Raw genomic sequence first — 25,692 nt, forward strand, 5'->3', positions numbered from 1 at the left:
AGGTTAATACTACAGTAGTGAAACATCAGATAGTTAATTTAGAGCATTGCCACGGCAAGATCGGATAACAGCGATTTCAATGACAAAATCGATGGTTATGCTACTGTCATTGTATATCCTAAATTCCTATTAAACGTACATATAAAGGGCTGATGTGTATAAAATTGAAAATAGAAATTAAAATAATAATCAATGGATGGTTCTAGATTATAAATACATCATTGTGTTCAGTAGAAAAAACAGAAGTGGGTGAAAGAAACAAAAGAAAAGATGGTGAACAGGTGTTCCCTAAAAATGTGCAGCACCAGATAGTAAAGTTTAAATCCTGCAAAAGCAGAGATCCGATGGCTGCAATATCGATGGTATACCTAGCAACGACACAATCGATGGTTACATTAATGTCATGGTGTGCCCGATTGTACTGTCTTTTTCTTTAATCATATTAAAAACAGTACATGTGAGAAGGACATATACCTAAGAGGTTAATACTACAGTAGTGAAACACCAGATAATTAATTTAGAGCATTGCCAAGGCAAAATCTGATAACAGCGATATCAATGGTTAACCTAACAAAGACAAAATCGATGGTTATGTTACTGTCATTGTATATCCTAAATTCCTATTAAACGTACATATGAAGGGATGATGTGTATAAAAATTAAAATAATAATCAATGGATGGTTCTAGATTATAAATACATAACCTAATAATCATTGTGTTCAGTAGAAAAACAGAAATGGGTGAAAAAACAAAAGAAAAAATGGTGAACAGGTGCTCCCTGAAAATGTGCAGCCTAATTTATTGCACAAAGTTATTATTAAGTGATGTGTATAATAATTAACGATGTTCGTGTGAAAAATATCAATCCCTAATCTGTCTGAAGGCAACACGATTAATGGTGCAAAAGGTCTCCCTCTGAAAGTGTATAACTGTGAAAATGAAGGTCTAGTGATGTGAGATTGTGTTTATGAGCGATAATCATATAAATGATAAATTGGATAAAAAATTGGATGTGATCGATCGTGGTAAATAATAAGTGAAAAAACTGTATATTAAATATATGAATAAATGGATGCGACTACCTCAACATAGTCAATATCCTTGTGTAAAATTAAAATGGTTAACCCAGAATTATTGAACCAAACTTTATAGAAAAACACTATAATTGATGTGTTCATTCATTCCATAAGGTGCGGTGCTGTTCAACTTGAAGGTCCAAGAACTCTCTTTCTTCAGGAGTGCCTTGGTAATATCTCCTCCTCTGCTACCTAAATTAACGGTTTCTAACCCAAAAATCTTCATATCCTTATATGAGTTGTGATGTTTTTGGTGAAAATGTCGGGCTACAGTAGTCAATTGTTTCATCTTCAGCATGTCTTGTTGTGCATTCCTGATTGTGCCCATGTGCTCCAATATCCTCTCCTTCAGCATACGTGTGGTCATCCCCACGTATCTCATCCCACAAGGACATTCAATACAGTAGATCACATTCTTGGTGCGACAGTTGACATACTGTTTCAATGGTATCATGTTACCGTATCTATCCTCAATTGTATTTAAGTTGTAGGTGTGGTTGCAAATCTTGCAAGAACCACAAGGATACGTTCCGGTAGTTGTTGATTTTTTAGGGGGATATTTAGTGTAGTGGCTTCTCACCAGTTTGTCCCTCAAATTTGGAGATCTTTTCCAACTCATGGAAACATTGCGGTCTAATTTTGAAGCAAGATCAGGATCTGCTAGTAGAATAGGGCATGAACAAGGTATAGAGGCTGTGAAATACTTCCTTTATATGGAAGGATCGAATGATTTTCACAACTTTCTTTTGAAACTCCTGCACTTTGTACTATATAAACATTTTTTTCACTTTTGACGATCGCTTTTTTCTACAGATAAGAGGCATGGCGATGGGGGCGGCATGCGCCCCCACATACGCCAACCTCTTTTTGGGGTGGTGGGAACGCGAAATTGTCTTTGGTGACAATAATGAACATCATACGAGACACATCATGTCTTGGCTACGCTATATAGATGACATCCTATTGATATGGGATGGCACCAGAGATCAATTTGAGAACTTCATGAGTGATCTTAATGTGAATACCATTAATTTGAAATTCACTTACGAAGCAAGCAACACGGCCATCTCTTTTTTGGATTTAAAAATATATAGAGATGAGAATGATACCCTGGTGACGGAACTTTACAGAAAGGATACGGCTACCAATAGCCTGTTACATTATTCAAGCTTTCATATCCCTTCCACTTTGGATAACATCCCCAAAGGTGAATTCCTAAGACTTAGAAGGAATTGTTCCGACGATAGCACCTTCAAGACACAAAGTCTGGAATTAACAGACCGTCTAAGAGAACGGGGGTACAGTAGAAGAACCATAAAAAGAGCATTCAACAATGTTTCTCAAATTAAAAGGGATTCACTTATTTTTGGGAGAAAGATTCCCAAAAAAACTAATAACATCAGATTTGTGGGCAATTTTTGCAACAATTGGAGAGATATAAAACAAAGAATCCAGAAACATTGGCATATTCTACTAGCAGATCCTGATCTTGCTTCAAAATTAGACCCACAAAAATGGCAGCTGCTCAATCAATCTAGCAGTACTAATCAGGTGCATGAAAGGGAGGGGTCATACTAAGTAGCAAAAGGAGGGGGTTTTAACCCCCTATTGTACCTCAGCACACTGAATAATACCTGCAACAATATATGAAGACTATATGGTCATAGAAATTCAGAGATATTAGTTGCATGCATTTGCAAATACATGGGAGGCTGCTGGGCCACGTCACGGCTTCTCTGTTACCAGCAGTCCCTAATACTAAGGGGTTCACGTCCGGGGCACAGTGCACCCCAAAAAATGTCAAGCCCAGGACACCCCCAGGGCATCACACGAAAATGGAAAAAGAGTGACAGTGCAGTGTAAAGTATAGCTGTGTGTAAGTAATCATTAAGTGTGGAATGAGAGGTTAAAATATATGTGAAAAATTACATGAATAATAAACAAACATAAAAGGTGATGTGAAAAGCAACTATGTGTATTAAGTGGTGATGCCGTGAGGAGGCCCAGCCAGACCAGTCCCGGGGGCCCTACGCCCAAACGCTCACCCCAAATGTAAAATATACCAATTATAAGGCCTCATGATAAAGGCACATATATAATTTTGTCAAATGTAAGGCCTCATGATAATGGCACATACATAAATGCATCCAAATTGAGAGCCAGCTTACCTGGGAGTCACCCCAGGGAACTCCAACTAGCACTACTAGAACCAGCATGCCCTACTAATGCTGGCTCCTTCATGCAACTCAAAACAAACAAACAAAAATGGCAGCTGCTCAATCAATCTAGCAGTACTAATCAGGTCCATGAAAGGGAGGGGTCATACTAAGTAGCAAAAGGAGGGGGATTTAACCCCCTATTGTACCTCAGCACACTGAATAATACCTGCAACAATATATGAAGACTATATGGTCATAGAAATTCAGAGATATTAGTTGCATGCATTTGCAAATACATGGAAGGCTGCTGGGCCACGTCACGGCTTCTCTGTTACCAGCAGTCCCTAACACTAAGGGGTTCACGTCCGGGGCGCAGTGCACCCCAAAAAACGTCAAGCCCAGGACCCCCCCAGGGCATCACACGAAAATGGAAAAAGAGTGACAGTGCAGTGTAAAGTATAGCTATGTGTAAGTAATCATTAAGTGTGGAATGAGAGGTTAAAATATATGTGAAAAAATACATGAATAATAAACAAACATAAAAGGTTATGTGAAAAGCAACTATGTGTATTAAGTGGTGATGCCGTGAGGAGGCCCAGCCAGACCAGTCCCGGGGGCCCTACTCCCAAACGCTCACCCCAAATGTAAAATATACCAATTATAAGGCCTCATGATAAAGGCACATATATAATTTTGTCAAATGTAAGGCCTCATGATAAAGGCACATACATAAATGCATCCAAATTGAGAACCAGGTTACCAGGGAGTCACCCCTGGGAACTCCAACTAGCACTACTAGAACCAGCATGCCCTACTAATGCTGGCTCCTTCATGCAACTCAAAACAAACAAACAAAAATGGCAGCTGCTCAATCAATCTAGCAGTACTAATCAGGTGCATGAAAGGGAGGGGTCATACTAAGTAGCAAAAGGAGGGGGATTTAACCCCCTATTGTACCTCAGCACACTGAATAATACCTGCAACAATATATGAAGACTATATGGTCATAGAAATTCAGAGATATTAGTTGCATGCATTTGCAAGTACATGGGAGGCTGCTGGGCCACGTCACGGCTTCTCTGTTACCAGCAGTCCCTAACACTAAGGGGTTCACGTCCGGGGCACAGTGCACCCCAAAAAACATCCAGCCCAGGACCCCCCCATGGCATCACACGAAAATGGAAAAAGAGTGACAGTGCAGTGTAAAGTATAGCTGTCCCCCGGGACTGGTCTGGCTGGGCCTCCTCACGGCATCACCACTTAATACACATAGTTGCTTTTCACATCACCTTTTATGTTTGTTTATTATTCATGTATTTTTTCACATATATTTTAACCTCTCATTCCACACTTAATGATTACTTACACACAGCTATACTTTACACTGCACTGTCACTCTTTTTCCATTTTCGTGTGATGCCCTGGGGGGGTCCTGGGCTGGACATTTTTTGGGGTGCACTGCGCCCCGGACGTGAACCCCTTAGTGTTAGGGACTGCTGGTAACAGAGAAGCCGTGACGTGGCCCAGCAGCCTCCCATGTATTTGCAAATGCATACAACTAATATCTCTGAATTTCTATGACCATATAGTCTTCATATATTGTTGCAGGTATTATTCAGTGTGCTGAGGTAAATAGGGGGTTAAATCCCCCTCCTTTTGCTACTTAGTATGACCCCTCCCTTTCATGCACCTGATTAGTACTGCTAGATTGATTGAGCAGCTGCCATTTTTGTTGGTCTAATTTTGAAGCAAGATCAGGATCTGCTAGTAGAATATGCCAATGTTTCTGGATTATTTGTTTTATATCTCTCCAATTGTTGCAAAAATTGCCCACAAATCTGATGTTATTAGTTTTTTTGGGAATCTTTCTCCCAAAAATAAGTGAATCCCTTTTAATTTGAGAAACATTGTTGAATGCTCTTTTTATGGTTCTTCTACTGTACCCCCGTTCTCTTAGATGGTCTGTTAATTCCAGACTTTGTGTCTTGAAGGTGCTATCGTTGGAACAATTCCTTCTAAGTCTTAGGAATTCACCTTTGGGGATGTTATCCAAAGTGGAAGGGATATGAAAGCTTGAATAATGTAACAGGCTATTGGTAGCCGTATCCTTTCTGTAAAGTTCCGTCACCAGGGTATCATTCTCATCTCTATATATTTTTAAATCCAAAAAAGAGATGGCCGTGTTGCTTGCTTCGTAAGTGAATTTCAAATTAATGTTATTCACATTAAGATCACTCATGAAGTTCTCAAATTGATCTCTGGTGCCATCCCATATCAATAGGATGTCATCTATATAGCGTAGCCAAGACATGATGTGTCTCGTATGATGTTCATTATTGTCACCAAAGACAATTTCGCGTTCCCACCACCCCAAAAAGAGGTTGGCGTATGTGGGGGCGCATGCCGCCCCCATCGCCATGCCTCTTATCTGTAGAAAAAAGCGATCGTCAAAAGTGAAAAAAATGTTTATATAGTACAAAGTGCAGGAGTTTCAAAAGAAAGTTGTGAAAATCATTCGATCCTTCCATATAAAGGAAGTATTTCACAGCCTCTATACCTTGTTCATGCCCTATTCTACTAGCAGATCCTGATCTTGCTTCAAAATTAGACCGCAATGTTTCCATGAGTTGGAAAAGATCTCCAAATTTGAGGGACAAACTGGTGAGAAGCCACTACACTAAATATCCCCCTAAAAAATCAACAACTACCGGAATGTATCCTTGTGGTTCTTGCAAGATTTGCAACCACACCTACAACTTAAATACAATTGAGGATAGATACGGTAACATGATACCATTGAAACAGTATGTCAACTGTCGCACCAAGAATGTGATCTACTGTATTGAATGTCCTTGTGGGATGAGATACGTGGGGATGACCACACGTATGCTGAAGGAGAGGATATTGGAGCACATGGGCACAATCAGGAATGCACAACAAGACATGCTGAAGATGAAACAATTGACTACTGTAGCCCGACATTTTCACCAAAAACATCACAACTCATATAAGGATATGAAGATTTTTGGGTTAGAAACCGTTAATTTAGGTATCAGAGGAGGAGATATTACCAAGGCACTCCTGAAGAAAGAGAGTTCTTGGACCTTCAAGTTGAACAGCACCGCACCTTATGGAATGAATGAACACATCAATTATAGTGTTTTTCTATAAAGTTTGGTTCAATAATTCTGGGTTAACCATTCTAATTTTACACAAGGATATTGACTATGTTGAGGTAGTCGCATCCATTTATTCATATATTTAATATACAGTTTTTTCACTTATTATTTACCACGATCGATCACATCCAATTTTTTATCCAATTTATCATTTATATGATTATCGCTCATAAACACAATCTCACATCACTAGACCTTCATTTTCACAGTTATACACTTTCAGAGGGAGACCTTTTACACCATTAATCGTGTTGCCTTCAGACAGATTAGGGATTGATATTTTTCACACGAACATCGTTAATTATTATACACATCACTTAATAATAACTTTGTGCAATAAATTAGGCTGCACATTTTCAGGGAGCACCTGTTCACCATTTTTTCTTTTGTTTTTTCACCCATTTCTGTTTTTCTACTGAACACAATGATTATTAGGTTATGTATTTATAATCTAGAACCATCCATTGATTATTATTTTAATTTTTATACACATCATCCCTTCATATGTACATTTAATAGGAATTAAGGATATACAATGACAGTAACATAACCATCGATTTTGTCTTTGTTAGGTTAACCATTGATATCGCTGTTATCAGATTTTGCCTTGGCAATGCTTTAAATTAATTATCTGATGTTTCACTACTGTAGTATTAACCTCTTAGGTATATTTCCTTCTCACATGTACTGTTTTTAATATGATACAATCGGGCACACCATGACATTAATGTAACCATCGATTGTGTCATTGCTAGGTATACCATCGATATTGCTGCCATCGGATCTCTGCTTTTGCAGGATTTAAACTGTACTATCTGTTGCTGCACATTTTTAGGGAACACCTGTTTCTATTTTCAATTTTATACACATTATCCCTTTATATGTACGTTTAATAGGAATTTAGGATATACAATGACAGTAGCATAACCATCGATTTTGTCATTGAAATCGCTGTTATTAGTTCTTGCCTTGGCAATGCTCTAAATTAACTATCTGATGTTTCACTACTGTAGTATTAACCTCTTAGGTATATTTCCTTCTCACATGTACTGCTTTTAATATGATACAATCGGGCACACCATGACATTAATGTAACCATCGATTGTGTCATTGCTAGGTATACCATCGATATTGCTGCCATCGGATCTCTGCTTTTGCAGGATTTAAACTGTACTATCTGGTGCTGCACATTTTTAGGGAACACCTGTTCACCATCTTTTTTTTTGTTTCTTTCACCCATTTCTGTTTTTTATACTGAACACAATGATGTATTTATAATCTAGAACCATCCATTGATTATTATTTTAATTTCTATTTTCAATTTTATACATATCATCCCTTCATATGTATGTTTAATAGGAATTTAGGATATACAATGACAGTAACATAACCATCGATTTTGTCATTGAAATCGCTGTTATCAGATCTTGCCGTTACAATGCTCTAAATTAACTATCTGATGTTTCACTACTGTAGTATTAACCTCTTAGGTATATTCCTTTCTCACATGTACTGTTTTTAATATGATTAAAGAAAAAGACAGTACAATCGGGCACACCATGACATTAATGCAACCATCGATTGTGTCATTGCTAGGTATACCATCGATATTGCTGCCATCGGATCTTTGCTTTTGCAGGATTCAAACTTTACTATCTGGTGCTCCATTAACCTAATTATAAGATCTTTAGGTGGATGTAATCTTTAATCTTTTTATGCTGCTAGCACGCATGTAGCTCTATCTGGGGCTGTCAGATCTTATTTGTAACCCGGTATTGATTAATTTCTTTGCAAACTCTGACACAATAGTCAGAATATTTGCATGATTATATTAGTTGATATGAATAAGATAGCAAATTCATATAACAGACAACATGTTGGATATATAATAATATTGATGCAACTACTGACTCAAATTTTGTCATCATTAGCCCGATTATTGCCACTTGGATTTTATTCTGACAATACTCTAATAATATTCTTGTCTTTTACTGATTTGATTATAAGTTTCATCTCAATTACAAATGATTGAACTTCACAGCGTTTTTACTAAGCCAGAATACAGCCTAACCGGGATTGGCTGAAATAGCCATCACTCATGCTGTATAGCAGACTGATAGGCTAACCCGGGGCTGGTAGTTTATTGGCTAAGATAGACATCAATCTGGAATACGAGGTCCGGATTGGCCAGTCCGCATGTAAATACAGGCACATGGAGCCAGAATGCTGCTGGGCATTCTGTTTGTGAACAAGCCTGCGGGTGAAACGCGCGTCAGCACAGGCCTGATCAGCTGACTGCCACTGTGCAACATGCTTCAGACGCTGCACAGTATACACTGGCTCGTTGCAGCCTGGAACAAGGCAGTTGATCAGACGGCTGAAGGCAGGGCAGCGCTCATTACTTTTGCTGGTGCAGACTACACTATAATGTATAGGTACCTTTCTATCCCCTCTGGTGGCAGTGTGACTGATCTGGGGCGCATTTGAGGTTCTCCAATGCTTGTGTAACAGAGCCCACCTAACACCCTACAGGTCTTTAACACATGTTGTTTCCATGGACACTAAACTCTCCACTCTCTCATCACTCGGCCTGCACTTATTCTGAGTGAAAGCAGAAGTGGGAAGTTATTCTATGTGCCTACTTTCCTTCTTTCAGCTACTTATATATATATATATATATTTTTTATGTTATACACAAATGTGATTTCAATATAAAAGGTTGAGACTTGTGTATTATATGTGCCTCACAAAATAAGCAATTGATGATCTTCAACACTGTTGTCTATTTGTATTAAGCCTAGAACCATTTTTACACTGACTGTATATTGCATGCTAGGCTGTAACAGGGAGCCTGTCTAACACCTAAACTGTGTTTTATGATAATTAGACACAGAGGGGTAAGAGATACCTGCTTTGTGTTTATTATTTACACTGATGATATGCATAAATGTGATCTCAATGTTAATGGTTGAGACTTGTAGAATATGTGTACTTTACAAACCAAGCAAGTGATGATCTTTAAAGCTGTTATCCATTTGTGTCAAGCCTAGAAACATTTTATATTGATTGCAGATTGCATGCTAGGCTTCAATTAGTAGCTTGATAAGCATCTGACTGTGGTTTATGATATTTAGACACAGGCACTATTATCTATCATTTAGATACAAGCGGATTTATTATCTGATTATATTCTTACCTAAGCCTATTGTTAAACAACAGGGATATGTGTGGTCACCATTGGTAAGGGATACCTGCTTTGTGTTTAGTGTTTTTCCACACTTACCTTGTCTGCGGCTGCCAGCCTTCACCATCTCTTTAAAGAGATAGGCTATATTTTCGCCCTAACCTTTTTCTCCTGCAATAAGAATATTGATTGGATACTTCAGGCAGGATCTATTATATTATATGTCATATGTTTATGTTCGTCTTTTTGTCTTGTCTTGGTATTCAGTGTTTTCAGTGCTGTTAGCACTAGTATTTTAACGAGTGAATTAAAATTGTTATTTTATCAATTATTCATCATATCATTTCAAACTACTATTGAAGAGTGCCCCAGTAAAAGAGTCCACTTAACCTGCCTGTTTAGGGACATTTTTTCTGTTTATAATAATTGACTTTTGGGAGCACCACCAACAATCTTTATTTAACAGGAGGTTCTTCTCCAGTAATTTGTGTCTATAGTTGGTTATTTATATTTCTATTATACTTTTTCTCTTGTGCAGAATCCTTTTTCCCAAATTTCCCCTTCCCCCCCATTTCACAGGGACATTTATCCCAGATTCCTGTCTTATGTGTTTTAAATCCCCAGGAGAAAGTCTGCAGTGTAGCAGGCTCGAGTCTCGGCTTTTTGAAAAGCCGGTTTGGGACCGGGGGGTTGTGGGTGAGAGGAGAGTGAGGGCTCCACCCACGACCACTTCAGGTTTTGGTTCTCGCAGCCTGGTAACAGGCTTGTTGGGATTTCCACCTGAGAGTGGCCAATATAAGCCTAGTGTGTTGAGGGCTGATTGTCTCACCTGGGAGAGCAGACAGGGAGTTTGCTCAGAGACACTGGAAAACCTAACTGTGAGTGTTGTGCTGTGCCTTGGTTGCTGGTGAGGGCATTAGGCCCTGCCAGGTTCTGGTAGTGAGGGAACTACCTGTGAAGCTAGTGCCCCGACAGGGCTAGGATTTATGTTTATGTTTTCTTTATGTTATTTCTGACATTGTACAATAAAGACTGGCGCCGACCAGCTTGTACTTGCATCCAGACTGGTGTGCTGCTTCCCTGCTGCTGTGGGTGTGTGTAAGAAAGGAGTCCTTCTACCCAGGAGAGGGACCCCCCAACCTGACTGTGTCACAATACACACACATGTGTGTGTGTGTGTGTGTGTGTGTGTGTGTATATATATATATATATATATATATATATACACAGTATATGCACACACATAAATACCCACACTCATTATATTTGCACACACGCAAACAAACATACACACACACACTCATTATATACACACATATAATGTGTGTGTGTGTATATATATATATATATAAGTGTATGCATATAGTCACATACTGTACATAAATACATATACACATATGGTATATTTCTTGTTAGTCATGAAACAGTAAAAATGAAACTAGGGCTGGAACACAGCGTGTAAGGCAGTGTTGGCTAACCTTGACACTCCAGCTGTTATGGAACTACATAAGCCAGCATGCACTGCTACAGTTTTGCTATTAGGGCATGCTAAAACTGTGGCAGGGCATGCTGGGATATATAGTTCCACAACAGCTGGAGTGTCAAGGTTAGCCAACACTGGTGTAAGTTATGAGGGGTATAAGGCATGAAGGAGCCGGGAGCTGCAGGCTGAGACTGACCTCTGCATAGAGAGACAATGACACCCCCGCGCCTCACTCTCTCTGGTCACTTACAGCAATTGCTAACCTCAGCCACCTCTCAGTCATCAGGGATCTGTACATGATAACACGAAGCTACTGTATGTGTGCAGCCTATGTCACAATGCTCATCACTGCTGCAGCGGCACTGATTTGGACATACTGACTCCACCCCAGCAGGTCACATGCTGCTGACATTATCGAAGGTCCTTCAGCCCACTTGGATCTAGCATCCACCCTGGTTTGATGGAAGCAGCTGGGTGGCTAAAATGGAGGCGGAGACAGAGCCGTGTCAGTCACGGCTCTGCTCCACAATAGCCCATGGGAGGAGTGGATGCGACTGGGCATGCGGTCCCGTAATCCTCACCATTTTCTGCCAAGAGTGATTCTAACATTCTAAGTGACTCAACATCAATTTTATCTAGACAAACAGGGAGGCCATTTATCTTCTGCTGTTGTTATGATCTCATAGTGAAGTATCTCTTTCTGCTGAGGGTATGAACAAATCTATTTAGGTCCATAAAAATTGTAAACAAATTGGGTTTGGCCTTTGGTGCAAATTTCAAACCCCTACAGTATTTAATATTGAAAGTAAAAGTAAGTTAGAAAGATGTCCAAATAATCCAAATATATAAATAAAGATAATTGTTCTGGTATTACATAGAACTAATAGAATTTGGGACATATGGAAGAGGGAATCAAGTTGGGACATATATGGTGGCAATTTTAGTGGAATATTAATTATTTTTGGATATACAGCATGAAACATATCCGAGGGAAAACTAATAGAATAGGAAAGATTTCTTATGTGGAATACTGGGTACTTTGAAATATGGTAATTCATTTTATATATAACAATATATGAATTTTAGGATAAATAATGTCATTCACACCACTGTATATTCACTAGAATAGGATTTAAATATTTTTAGAACATATATTGACACATTTAGGTATCAAAAAATGATATATATGACATAATAAAGGGATGGATATTGTTAATATATATATTTTCAAATTTATAAGGATCAATATAAAGTGGATTATAGGATTGGACAGTAATATATAAGATTGGACAGTTATATTTAAACACCTATCAACCTATTCTGGGAGCCACTGAATATATAGGGAGATTTATAAAATGTAAATAAATATTCTTAGAAGGTCTGAGCTTGTACATTTTCTCAAATAAAATATGTAAGATATTATATCTATTTACTAGCTCTAAACAAAGTGGATTTTTATGATTTAATATGGTAGATTGGACTGGATATATTATAATTGATTAAATTACATTACATTCAATATAACGGCCCAAACACTGATGATGTCATAGAAAACTTTTGATTGTAATACTAAGGACCAATCAGGAGGGACACTAATAGATATAACAATGTGGAAACGAGGCATCGGGTTGATGCCTTGAAAAAGCCTTGGGTGAAACAGCGGTCGGTGTGGCCAATCTTCTAAACATATAATATGATCTCAGTGCAATCCTTATAATAAGCTAAAATGAAAATTTATGTTATGTATTCACACTGGTACAGGAGTTATGGTGCCTTTCATTTAGGTGATACTGAGCGGAATAAATAGAATACACCGCATGTAAGCACAGAGAAATCACCTGTGCTTGCTTACTGCAGCCATGGGGTGCTGACAGCAGAGCACGGAGTGGTCAGTAGATCCAGTGTGGCGGGGAGAGATGTAATAAAGTGATTGTTTTATATACTCCTTGAATGCCAGCCCCAGGTTTATGCTGGTAACTTATAGATCTGCATTAGAATCAAGACAGACAGCACACCGAGACATGCTCAGAAGCGACGGTGCCTGCTGGATTTACTGCATCCGAGCTGTATGGATAGCTTAGCATGAATCAAGTGCACCAAGACATACTCATAAGAGGATAGGTATGATACCCTGGTGGCTGAATAGCCGCCGGTTCAAATACAGATGCCGGAAGCTCAATCGTTCAGGATCCTGACAGGGGCGGTAAGTACCCTAACCCTCACTTAGTGGTGCCTAACCTCCCCCCTAGTGCCTAACCATTACCTCCCCCCGGTGGTGCCTAACCCTAACCCCACCTTCCTGCACCCTAAACCTAACCCTCCGGGGGGTGCCTAGCCCTAACCCCTCCTATTGGTGCCTAATTCTAACCCCCCCTCCCCATAGCCTAACCCTAACCCTCCCCGGTGGATCCTAACCCTAATTCCCCCTGAGGATGCCTAAACTTAACTCTCCTCCTCCTGCGGCTAAGACCTAAGAAGCCCCACTTAACTTCTTTCAGAATACCGGCTGTCGGAATTTTGGCATGAGGATAAAAATAGGAGTTGGGATTCGATGCCTATCTTTAGGCCCGGGTCGGGCTTCCACTTTTGGGATTCCGATGGCCGGGGGCCAGTAATCTAACTGCATCCCCTCAGAAGTGCCGCTGCCTGCTAAAATTACTGCAGCTGCGCTGTATGGATAGCTTAGCACAAAGCAGTTAGCAGATGACAAAAAGTTATTTATGTGTACTCTATTGCCTTTATTGGTAACTCCGGGTTCATGCTGGTGACATACAGCCATGGCTAAAAGTTTTGTGAATGACACAAGTATTGGTTTTCACAAAGTCTGCTGTTTCAGTTTTTATAATGGCAATTTGCATATACTCCAGAATGTCATGAAGAGTGATCAGATGAATTGCAATTAATTGCAAAGTCCCTCTTTGCCATGACAATGAATTTTATCCTAAAAACAAAATTTCCACTGCATTTCAGCCCTGCCACAAAATGACCAGCTGACATCATGTCAGTGATTCTCTCTTTAACACAGATGAGAGTGTTGATGAAGACAAGGCTGGAGATCACTCTGTCATGCTGATTGAGTTAGAATAACAGACTGGAAGCTTTAAAAGAGGTTGGTGCTTGAAATCATTGTTCTTCCTCTGTTAATCATGGTTACCTGCAAGGAAACATGTGCAGTCATCATTGCTTTGCACAAAAAGGGCTTCACAGACAAGGATATTGCTGCTAGTAAGATTGCACCTAAATCAAATATTTATCTGATCATCAAGAACTTCAATAATTGTGAAGAAGGCTACAGGGCGCCCAAGAACGTCCAGCAAGTGCCATGACTGTCTCCTAAAGTTGATTCAGCTGCAGGATCAGGGCACCACCAGTGCAGAGCTTGCTCAGGAATGGCAGCAGGCAGGTGTGAGTGCATCTTCGCGCACAGTGAGGTGAAGGCTTTTGGAGGATGGCCTGGTGTCAAGAAGGGCAGCAAAGAAACCACTTCTCTCCAGGAAAAACATCAGGGATAGACTGATAGTCTGCAAAAGGTGCAGGGATTGGACTGCTAAGGACTTGGGTAAAGTTATTTTCTCTGATGATTCCCCTTTCAGATTGTTGGGGTCATCTTAAAAAATGCTTGCCCAGAGAAGGAAAGGTGAGTGCTACCATCAGTCCTGTGTCATGCCAACAGTAAGCATCCTGAGACCATTCATGTGTGGGGTTGCTTATCAGCCAAGGGAGTGGGCTCACTCACAATTTTGTCTAAGAACACAGCCATGAATAAAGAATGGTACCAAAACATCCTCCAAGAGTAACTTCTCCCAGCCATCCAAGAACAGTTTGGTGGTGAGCAATGCCTTTTCCAGCATGATGGAGCACCTTGCCATAAGGAAATGTGATATCTACTTGGGGAACAAAATATCAAAATTAATCCCATTGAGAATTTGTGGTCAATCCTCAAGAGGCGGTGGACAAACAAAAACCCACAATTTCTGACAAACTCCAAGCATTGAACAGGCAAGGGTGGCCATCTGGGTGGCCATAATTCAGTATGTGGCCCAGAAATTGATTGACAGCATGCCAGGGCGAATTGCAGAGGTCTTAAAAAAGAAGGGTCATAACTGCAAATATTGACTTTTTGCATAAACTTAATGTAATTGTTAATAAAGCCTTTATCACTTATGATCACTTACTTATGTTACCATAGTAACATCTGACAAAAAGGTCTAATAACACTGATGCAGCAAACTTTGTGAAAACCAATACTTGTGTCATTCTCAAAACTTTTGGCCATGGCATATTTTAGGGCTCTACATTAGACTAAACAGTGTACAGACAGCCAACATATGAAGCTAATACTGGCTACACTGATAACAAATATTATACGATCATAGAACCATTATAATAAATGTATATTCATATGGGTTATATCCACCTAATTAGGTGTGAATATGTGGTCTTGAGTAACAAGGAAAAGGAAATATATACAGATTCATAACAACAACAGCGTACTGCACATGCGTATGTGGGTGGTGACGGGAGAGTGGTTGGCAAAATGCAGGTGAGTCAGTGTGTTTGAACACCATTACAGGGGCATGCATAAATAAGCCACCGCGATGGCATTCTCCCCAATTCATATATATATATAGAGGGCAGAGAAGGCGGCACTCAGAATTGTACAGTTCTGAGTGCCGCCTTCTCTGCCCTTAATGTTGGATCCCCGCCGTGGGACACCTAGGAAGGCACCAGTGTGTATTATTTCTGGATACAGTGGGAGTGCTACCCATCCTGGTTTTTTTGTGTATATATATATATATAAATATATATGAAAAAACAGTGATATATACTATTACTTTCATATGGAATTATTAGTATCAAGTAGGCAAGTATGGTATGTATTCTTGTGTCTGATACAGGGGCAGGGGAAGGGGTAAGTGCCCTTGTAAGCCTCAGGCTTTATGGAGGGGTGTAGGTCCATTTCCACTGAAATAGAATTGAGTTGTGTAGCGGAACATTCCACAAGCTGTTACCTACTGCCTCTCCCTGTCACCTATGGCCTCTATTTGACCCACTGCCTCTCCCTGTCACCTATGGCCTCTATTTGACCCACTGCCTCTCCCTGTCACCTATGGCCTCTATCAGATCCACTGCCTCTCCCTGTCACATATGGCCTCTATCAGATCCACTGCCTCTCCCTGTCACCTATGGCCTCTATCAGATCCACTGCCTCTCCCTGTCACCTATGGCCTCTATCTGATCCACTGCCTTTCTCTGTCACCTATGGCCTCTATCAGATCCACTGCCTCTCCCTGTCACCTATGGCCTCTATCTGATCCACTGCCTCTCCCTGTCACCTATGGCCTCTATCAGATCCACTGCCTCTCCCTGTCACCTATGGCCTCTATCTGATCCACTGCCTTTCTCTGTCACCTATGGCCTCTATCAGATCCACTGCCTCTCCCTGTCACCTATGGCCTCTATCTGATCCACTGCCTCTCCCTGTCACCTATGGCCTCTATCTGATCCACTGCTTCTCCCTGTCACCTATGGCCTCTATCAGATCCACTGCCTCTCCCTGTCACCTATGGCCTCTATCAGATCCACTGCCTTTCTCTGTCACCTATGGCCTCCATCAGATCCACTGCCTTTCTCTGTCACCTATGGCCTCTATCTGATCCACTGCCTTTCTCTGTCACCTATGGCCTCTATCTGTCACCCATTGACTCTCCATGTTACAAACTGACTCTATCTTTCACCCTCTTCCTCATCCTGCCACTCTCTGCCTAGCCCATCTCCGACTATCTCTCTCTCTGGGGTCTATTCATTATTTTAACTATCGGGGTCTGAACAGACCACAATAATTAACACACTAACTCGCCGCAAGCGTCAGAGCAATTCATTATTGCTCTGGTGTGGAGATAACTGATCCGATAGCTATCAGAGCAATGAATCTTTTCAAGTGTGCATGCATGACCTGAAGATGGTGAATGCGCCGGCAGTCAAGATCCAAAAATATTGTATTTTTGGAGCTTGATGAATTCTGTCCCCATACTAGTGTATGGGGGGGACAGCGAGCTATTCCATGAAAGAAAGATAAGCAGGAGATATATGTGATATCTGTGATATCTCCTGCTTTACCTTTATGATGAATGACCCAATACCTTAATTTCTACAATTGCAGGTGAAAATGTTCACTTCACCTGCTTTTGTAGAAATGAAGTGATGATAAATAGACCCCCTGTCACAATCTGTCATGCTCTGCCTCCCTGTCACCCACTATCCCTGTTACTATCTGCCTTATGCTGTCACCCACTGCCTCTCTCAGGGATGTGCATGGAATGTCAGTGCTCGGGATCCCTGCGGTCAAAATTCCGATGCCAGGGTTAGGATACCAATACATGTCGGTTGGTAACCTAACCCTTCCCACTTACCTTAACCCTCCCTGGTGCCTAAACCTAACCTCCCCCTCCCTGGTGCATAAACCTAACCCTAAACCCTGTCCCCAACTCTATCCCTACCCCTGCTACTTACCTTCGGGATGCCGGCAGTCAGCATGCCGGTGCCGGGACTTAGACAGGTGTTAGGATTCCGGTGCCGGTATTCTTATCACTGACATCCCCTTTGCTGGGATACTGAATGTATCCCCCTCTCACAGCACCCCACTCCCTCTCATAGGAGGGGGCCAAAGCATATTTTTGAACCTGGGCCCACCACTTGCAGGTTCTGCCATTGAATTGCAGACAGATGTCGCAATGTATACACAGTACACATGATTTAACATAATGTCATGACTATTACACAGGAACCAGGGCTGGCAACAGAAATTTAGGGGCCCAGGTACACTCTTGTTTTTGGGGCCCCCTATCCCCTGTGCAGGTTTGCTTGTCTCATCCCCTGTGTCTCTCCAGCCTCATCCCCAACTGTATCTTAGCCTTATCCTCACCTGTGTTGCACCAGACTCAACCCTCATCTCTCCAGCCTCTTCCTCACTTCACTCCAGTACCATCCCTGTCTCCAGCCTCATCCCCTGTGCCTGTCCATCTGCAGCCATCCACTCATATCTCCTGTATCTATTAGCATCATTATCCCCCCAACCATGACTCTCAGCTTCATCTGCATCTCTCAGATTCATTGCCAAGCCCCTGTGTCTCTCATCTTTATTCCCGGAATCTTGTGTCTATTCATTTTCTTCAGCCCTGTGTCTCTCAGCTTCCCAGTCCATATCTCTTAGCGTAATTTTTTGCAGCTGTGTCTCTCATCTTTTCCATAGCCCGTGTCTGTCAGCTAAAGGGGCGTATCTATAATGGGTGCAGGGTGTGTGGGGAACACGGGTCCCCGGGTTCAGGGGGGCCCCGCACCGCACACCCTGCACCCATAATATTACTTACCTCTCTGGAGTCCCACATCGGCGCAGGGGTCCGGCGCAGTAAAATGACTGGAAAATGGCCATGGTGGCCATTTTCCTGTCGTTTGCGCAGAACAGTGAAAATGGCTGCCGTGGCCATTTTCCCTGTGACCTGTGCATACATTATAGACTCTAGACACACTCTAGTACCCAAAGTCTATAACTCCGGCACTGGCCACGTACAGCTCAGTGCACTGCCGGCCGCCGGGCGGAGAGGAGGGGGCATGTGTTCGGAGACTGCACACGGGCACCCTCCTTTCTAGAAACAACCCTGCTCAGATACATTTCCCCCAGTCCTGTGTCCCCCCCTCTTCCTCAGCCCGTGTCTGTCACTCATGCCCCTCTTTCCCTGTCCCTGTGTCTGTCACATCCTCTCCCTGTTACCCAGCCCCTGTGTCTGTTACATCCCCCTATCTTCCCCTGCTCCATTCTGTCACATCCCCCCTCTTCCCCTTCCCATGTGTCTGTCACACCCTCCCATTCTCCCCAGAATCTGGCACAAACACCCCCTGTGCCTGTCACCCACCCTTCCTTAATCTGCAGCCCCTCACTACCTGTCCATGATTCTCTAGCCTAGCCAGGCCCTGCCACAGATAACTTACCTGCTGCGCTGCCTGTACTGCTCAGTCTGCTCTTCCCTGGCAGCTCAGAGACCTGGCCGGCGGCTCCTCCCTGATTCAGTGGCACAACGTCATGACATCATGTATGCTGCAGCAGCTGCTATACTCTTGACTCTGCACTGCAGTAGTGGAGACTGTATAGATGTTCCCCTGACTAGACTGCCTGCGCTGGCCCCGCTGCATCTAGCCGGGTGCCCTACTTACTACTGTTGCCTCTGCCACCTGCTGTGTAAGCAGCTTACACAGCAGGTGGCAGAGGCAAGGGGGACTCATGAACAAGGCTACCAAAACTCCTAAGGGGTTGGGGCCCCTGAGAATCCCAGGGCCCGGTACAAGTGTCTCCTTTGTACCCCCCTATTAACGGGCCGGACAGGAGCCCCTGGGTGTATCAGGCAGAACAATGATCTAAATGACACTACAGAGGACATTACACTGAGATCCTGTTTCTAGTACACACCAGTAACTGTCACACTGACACCACAGAGGACATTACACTGAGGTCCTGTCTCTAGTATACACCAGTACCTGTCACACTGACACCACAGAGGAAATTACACTGAGATCCTGTCTCTAGTACACATCACTCACTGTCATACTGACCCCACAGAGGACATTACACTGAGATCCTGTCTCTAGTACACATCAGTCACTGTCACACTGACACCACAGAGGACATTACACTGAGATCCTGTCTCTAGTACACATCACTCACTGTCATACTGACCCCACAGAGGACATTACACTGAGATCCTGTCTCTAGTACACATCAGTCACTGTCACACTGACACCACAGAGGACATTACACTGAGATCCTGTCTCTAGTACACACCAGTTACTGTCACACTGACACCACAGAGGACATTACACTGAGATCCTGTCTCTAGTACACACCAGTAACTGTCACACTGACACCACAGAGGACATTACACTGAGATCCTGTCTCTAGTACACACCAGTAACTGTCACACTGACACCACAGAGGACATTACACTGAGATCCTGTCTCTAGTACACACCAGTTACTGTCACACTGACACCACAGAGGACATTACACTGAGTGTTCGATTCAGACCCAGTTGCTAAGCCATGGACGCACGCTATGGGCGATTGTCGCCCATCTGTGCATGTGTATGCAACAAAATACACATGTGCAAACCAGTCTATGCGATCGGGAATCATGCGCTCGTTGTACACAGACTGAGCACTATTTTGAGTGACAGTGCCATTTGTGGGTGGTAACAGGGGAAGGTGCTTGTGAACGGTGGATTGGTGCTGCGAACGCAGGTGTGTCTGGGCATCAAAATGGAGTTTTATGGGTGTGCATATTAACAAGCATGCATCATTGTACACGTCACTTGATTGTATTTCAGCCTGCAGTGATCGCATTGCTTTTGGTGGTGTAGGGTCTACTCATGTGCTGCGTGTAGCTTCAATGGCACTCGATAGTTCTGATTAATCACACACTTCCTGGAGATGACGTGTGCTAAGAAAGAAAAGTGGGCATCTATACACTGGTGTGTGCTCACTCTGCCATCGCTCTCTAATACATAGAGGGCGCCCTTACACCAGACTGTGCAATTGCTGATTTTGCATACCTGGTCCCTTTTGACAGCAAGAGAGCGCAGCTTAGCATCTGGGTCTGAATTGACTCCTAAGATCCTATCTTTAGTACACACCAGTAACTGTCACACTGACACCACAGAGGACATTACACTGAGATCCTGTCTCTAGTACACACCAGTAACTGTCACACTGACCCCACAGCATACTTACCTACCCTCCCGATTTGGTCGGGAGCCTCCCGAAAATCACGTGCCGCTCCCGACCTCCCGGGAAGGCAGGCAAGTATCCCAGCTGCAGCAGACCCCTCCTGGCCCACTCCGATTGTTTGTAAAACCCCCGGCAGCGAAGGGGGGCGGTGACGCGAATAGCGTCATTTTGGCACCGCCCCCTACATCACACTGCCTGTAATATCGGCAGTGTGAAGCGGGGGCGGGGCCAAAATGACGCGCTCGCGTGGCTCCGCACACAAAATGTGTCATCTGGCCGCCCCGTCCCCGTTTGTTGGCCACGCCCCCCCCAGTAATGCCGATCTGGGTGCTCCCTCCTGGAAGGGGCAGCCAGATAGTCGGCAAGTATGCCCCACAGAGGACGTTACACTGAGATCCTGTCTCTAGTACACACCAGTAACTGTCACACTGACACCACAGAGGACATTACACTGAGATCCTGTCTCTAGTACACACCAGTAACTGTCACACTGACACCACAGAGGACATTACACTGAGATCCTGTCTCTAGTACACACCAGTTACTGTCATACTGACACCACAGAGGACATTACACTGAGATCCTGTCTCTAGTACACACCAGTAACTGTCACACTGATGCCACAGAATTTCCATCTTATTTCCATACACAGTCTCTGGGGTTTTTCCTGTCACATCTCACCTGTCACTCTCTATATATATCTCATTGTACAGGAGACGTCTTATAGTGTCTATCTGACAGCCCAGATACAGCAAGATGGTGTCTCACAGTTACCTGCTGGCTGTGATAGTCATTTATATTCAGGGTGAGAGATTGGGGACATTACATGGTGCTGTGTAGGGGAATCTATACATGTAACATAAATAATCAGAGCAGGATTTTTATGACTATATACAGACATGTATCAGTAATGACTGTGTCTCCTCTAATCCTCAGAGTCCTGTGGGCAGATTGTGATGGCTCAGACCCCAGGTTATATCTCTGTGTCACCAGGAGGAGTATCCACCATCTCATGTACAGCCAGTATTTCTGTATATACCAACAGATTACACTGGTACCAACAGAAATCAGGACAAACTCCACAGCTTCTTATCTATGGTACAAGCAGCCGACATACAGGAGTCCCAGACAGGTTTAGTGGATCAGGATCTGGAACTGCATACACACTAACAATTAGTGGAGTGAGTACAGAAGATGAGGCAGAGTATTACTGTCAGCATGGTTATCAGCACCCTTTCACACAGTGATACAGAGCTGTACAAAAACCTCCTTCCTCTTTCTGTAAGAAATGTGTCAGATATAGAGATTACTCTGGGGTCTATTTACTAAGCAGTGTTAGGAGACAGAGTGAAAAGTGATAAGGTGCCAGCCTATCAGCTCCCTACTGTTATTTTTTAAACACAGCCTGTGCGATGGCAGTTAGGAGCTGATTGGCTGGCACCTTATCAATTTTCACTCTGTCACCTAACACTGCTTAGTAACTAGACCCCTTAGTCTCCTACTAACAATCTCCTATAACCACATAACAGGGTGTTTGATATGAGATGGTCAGAAGAGGTAATTTTCCCAAAGCAATACTTTACGTGTAAGAAGGGCACTGTAGAAACATTGGACATATTGGGGAAATGTAATAGGTTACTTGCTGCCAGTTTAAAATACGTTTTAGAGGCATTCATCATGTTTTCCTAACAAAAGTATCACTTCCAAAAAGCTGCTCTTTTTCTGGAGTCAGCTTTTGGAAAAGTGATAATTTTCCCCATGCAGCTGAGGTATCCACAAGGATTTCCTCACTGCAGCATGGCTGTCCCCCCCCCACTAATCCCCCAATGGGTGACCTCCTCCCCCTGCGCTACCTCCGGTATCTGACACGGCAACCCTGCGGGTGCCAGATGTCCCCCTGTGGGTGTCCGATGCCCTCTTCCGTGTGTACTCAATTCCCTTCCCGTGAGTGTCCAATGCCCCCCCACGCATGTCTGGTGTCCCGCCCATGGGTGTCCAGTGCCTCCTCTTTCCAGCCACTCACCTTTCCCTTCGTGTCAGTGTCTTCGGCCAGTGAGCATGGCCACATGTCTGCGGTGCCCTGAAGCTCTGAGCTCTGGGGCTCAGCAGTGCAGACACAGCAGAGAGGGATCTTAATAGATCCCTCTGCTGTGGCTGGCAGGTTATTTCTTCACAGGCTGCCATATAAACAGCTGCCTGTGAAGGTTATCGGGGGCTGAACGCTATCTCAGAGTTGTATTCGGTAACATCATCAAGTTCTGAAAAAAATGCTTTTGCGAAAAATAAGTGATGATGAATAGGCCCCTATGTCTCCTCTAATCCTCAGGGTCCTGTGGGCAGTATGTGATGACTCAGACCCCAGGTTATATCTCTGTGTCACCAGGAGAAGTCACCATCTCATGTACAGCCAGTACTGGCATAGGGGGCTGGTTACACTGGTACCAACAGAAATCGTGACAAATTCCAAAGCTTATTATCTATAGTTCCAACTCAATACAGTGGATCAGGATCTGGAAGTGAATACAAACTAACAATTAGTGGAGTAAGTGCAGAAGATGAGGCAGATTATTACTGTCAGCAGGGGGGGATGTAGTTAGAATCCCGAAGCACAGGAAACCATCTGACAGAATCCTGACTTAGTACTAAAGATAGGCATCTAAATACTGATGTCTATCTTTAGCCTGACGATGGAATCCCAACAGATGTCTTCCTGAATGAAGGTAAGTGGGAAGGGTTAGCTGTTAGGTGTTTTAGGTTTAGACACCCCCGGGGGTGACTTTTTTTATTCAAACTCTATTTATTAATTTTAGAAGAATACAAACATATTCAGAAGGGAACACATGCATAAGGAACATATATGACATCTACCGTATATACAGTGTTCCAAAGAGGAATGATACCAACACATAGAAAAAAAAAAGTTAAACAATAATAATTTTGTATATTGATGCCTGAAACAGATATCAAAATGATAAGTATTGGAAATAAAACAAAAAGAATAAAAAGGGGTAATATGGACCAGGGCATGGGGGCGGGGGGAGTCAGAAGGGAAGATTTGAAGGGGATGGATTAGGGAGTACATGTAAAAGTGGTAAAACATTGCTATGTTCCATAAGAAAGTGTTGTTACATCAACTATTTAATGTATTTTGTTTTAAAAACAAAGGAGTCAAGGCAAGGGAGTATCAGGAAAAGAAGATAATCCCTTGAGACTTAATTACAGTGACGATTCTTTGAACCCCAAACACGTGAACCAGGTGGCAGTAAAATTAGTAGGATTGTTTCTAGTGAAGGATATGATATCTTCTATATCCATGTAATAATCAATCCTTAATGGAAGGAGGGGAGGTAGACTTCATAAGACCGGTATGACAGCCTTAGCTGCATTATTTAGATGCTGTAGAAGGGATTTTTTTTAAATGAAGTTGTGGAGGCTGATGTAATATTTAGTGGCCAAAACTCTGGATCTCTAGGAGCTGTACTTCCAAGGTTCAACTCAGAACATTTGAAAACATCTAACCAAAAAGGGGGCGAGAGAGGGACAGTCCCACCAAATATGGAGGAGGCTACCACGGGCTAAGTTACATCTCCAACAAACCCTAGGAGCTCCTGGGTATATTTAGATTAAGAGTACAGGTTTAGGCACCCCCAGGTTGACTTATGGCTAGGTTAGGAGAAGGGGTTTAGGGTTAAGCACCACCAGGGAAAGGTGAGGGTTAGGTTTAGGGTGCGGGAAGGGGGGGGGATAGGTCTAGGCACCCCCTGGGGGACTTACAGTTAGACAACACACAGAGTTTTAGGGTTAGGCACCCTTAAAGGAGGTTAGGGGGGGAGAAGGGTTAGTGTTAGCATACTTACCTGCCCCATCGGGATTCTGCTGTTTCAGGATTCCGGCATCTGCATTTCACCCGACGGCTATTCAGCCACCGGGATTTCATACCCAACCCCATCCGGGTCACACAGTGATACAGAGCTGTGCAAAAACCTCCTTCTTCTTCTGTAAGAAATGTGCCAGACATGGAGATTTCTCCAAAATTTTGAAAAACTATACCAAAGCGCAACTAGATAGGCAGCATGGAAATGTCATATAACAAGTCACCCTAACTTGTACAATACATATAATTTCTGTCTGACACCTGAGGATTTTTTGTTGAAGGGTCTCTCCTATGGTTTCCTTCTGATTTCCTACTGACAAGTTATCTGTTTTAGATTAATCTCTAACACAGTTTCCTATATATCCTTTTGTTTTCATATCTACGAAGCCATTATATTCAACAATATAAGAAGACTAATTTCTCATCTAAAATTCATACAGTGAACTTGCATTGGAAAAAGACTGGCGCAAGGATTGTTTGTCATATTTTCTGTTTTTATATGGAGATATATGGAGTGTTTGATAAGACACAGGGGACTATTTTCAATTAATATTTGTGGGTAGCCAGACTAATTAAGGATCCCAGGGTTTCTCTGCCATGGGTCATTCATTTCCAACCTTAAAATAAACCCCTATAGGTTTCTGTGGGGGCTGCTATGCAGTCATATTTAACTAGATTCACATTCTGGAGCTTAGACCTGGTTGCTAAAATCATCTGCAGATGCATTAGCCTATTGTAGTCATTAATTTACAGTCTGCTACCATTTGTGGGTAGGGAGGGGGCGGCGATGTCCTCCGTTTCCCAAAACGGATGCGCGTCACCACCTTGGGAGGGAGGGAAGAGACCGGTATCCCTGTCGGCTGATGGAGATTTCATGGCCTCTTCCTCTCATCTGTGGCAGCTAGCTTGCTTGATCCCATGGGTCACCTCAGCCGGCCGATGTTCCACAGAGTATCCGAT

At 42.7% G+C, this 25,692-nt stretch overlaps 1 protein-coding gene and 1 long non-coding RNA gene across 2 annotated transcripts in view; one reads left to right on the forward strand and one right to left on the reverse strand.

Moving 5' to 3' along the window:
• Nucleotides 1–1,147: 1,147 nt before the first annotated feature.
• On the reverse strand, nt 1,148–5,655 carry LOC148480507 (uncharacterized). Its single transcript, XM_088454300.1, has 2 exons — nt 5,175–5,655; nt 1,148–1,737 (listed from the first exon to the last, which is right to left on the reverse strand). The coding sequence occupies exons 1-2, from the start codon at nt 5,653–5,655 to the stop codon at nt 1,148–1,150; spliced, it is 1,071 nt and encodes a 356-aa protein (XP_088310426.1).
• A 3,120-nt stretch (nt 5,656–8,775) lies between these two features.
• Nucleotides 8,776–25,692, forward strand: part of LOC148480508 (uncharacterized) — a 37,848-nt gene continuing 20,931 nt past the window's right edge. Inside the window, exon 1 of the long non-coding RNA XR_015871975.1 lies at nt 8,776–8,850. This is a non-coding gene — a long non-coding RNA (uncharacterized LOC148480508). The remainder of the gene's footprint in view (nt 8,851–25,692) is intronic.

This window comes from Taudactylus pleione, unplaced genomic scaffold, assembly GCF_031769625.1.
Source record: "Taudactylus pleione unplaced genomic scaffold, aTauple2 ptg000611l, whole genome shotgun sequence".
NCBI classification, from domain to species: Eukaryota; Metazoa; Chordata; class Amphibia; order Anura; family Myobatrachidae; genus Taudactylus; species Taudactylus pleione.

What these genes read in the sequence shown, in the direction of transcription:
- LOC148480507 (XM_088454300.1), bottom strand. Translation starts at nt 5,655, where the DNA reads ATGGCGATGGGGGCGGCATGCGCCCCCACATACGCCAACCTCTTTTTG. An exon ending in TCTAAGAGAACGGGGGTACA is followed by an intron (nt 1,738 to 5,174) that starts GTAGAAGAACCA and finishes CTATTCTACTAG; the next exon opens with CAGATCCTGATCTTGCTTCA.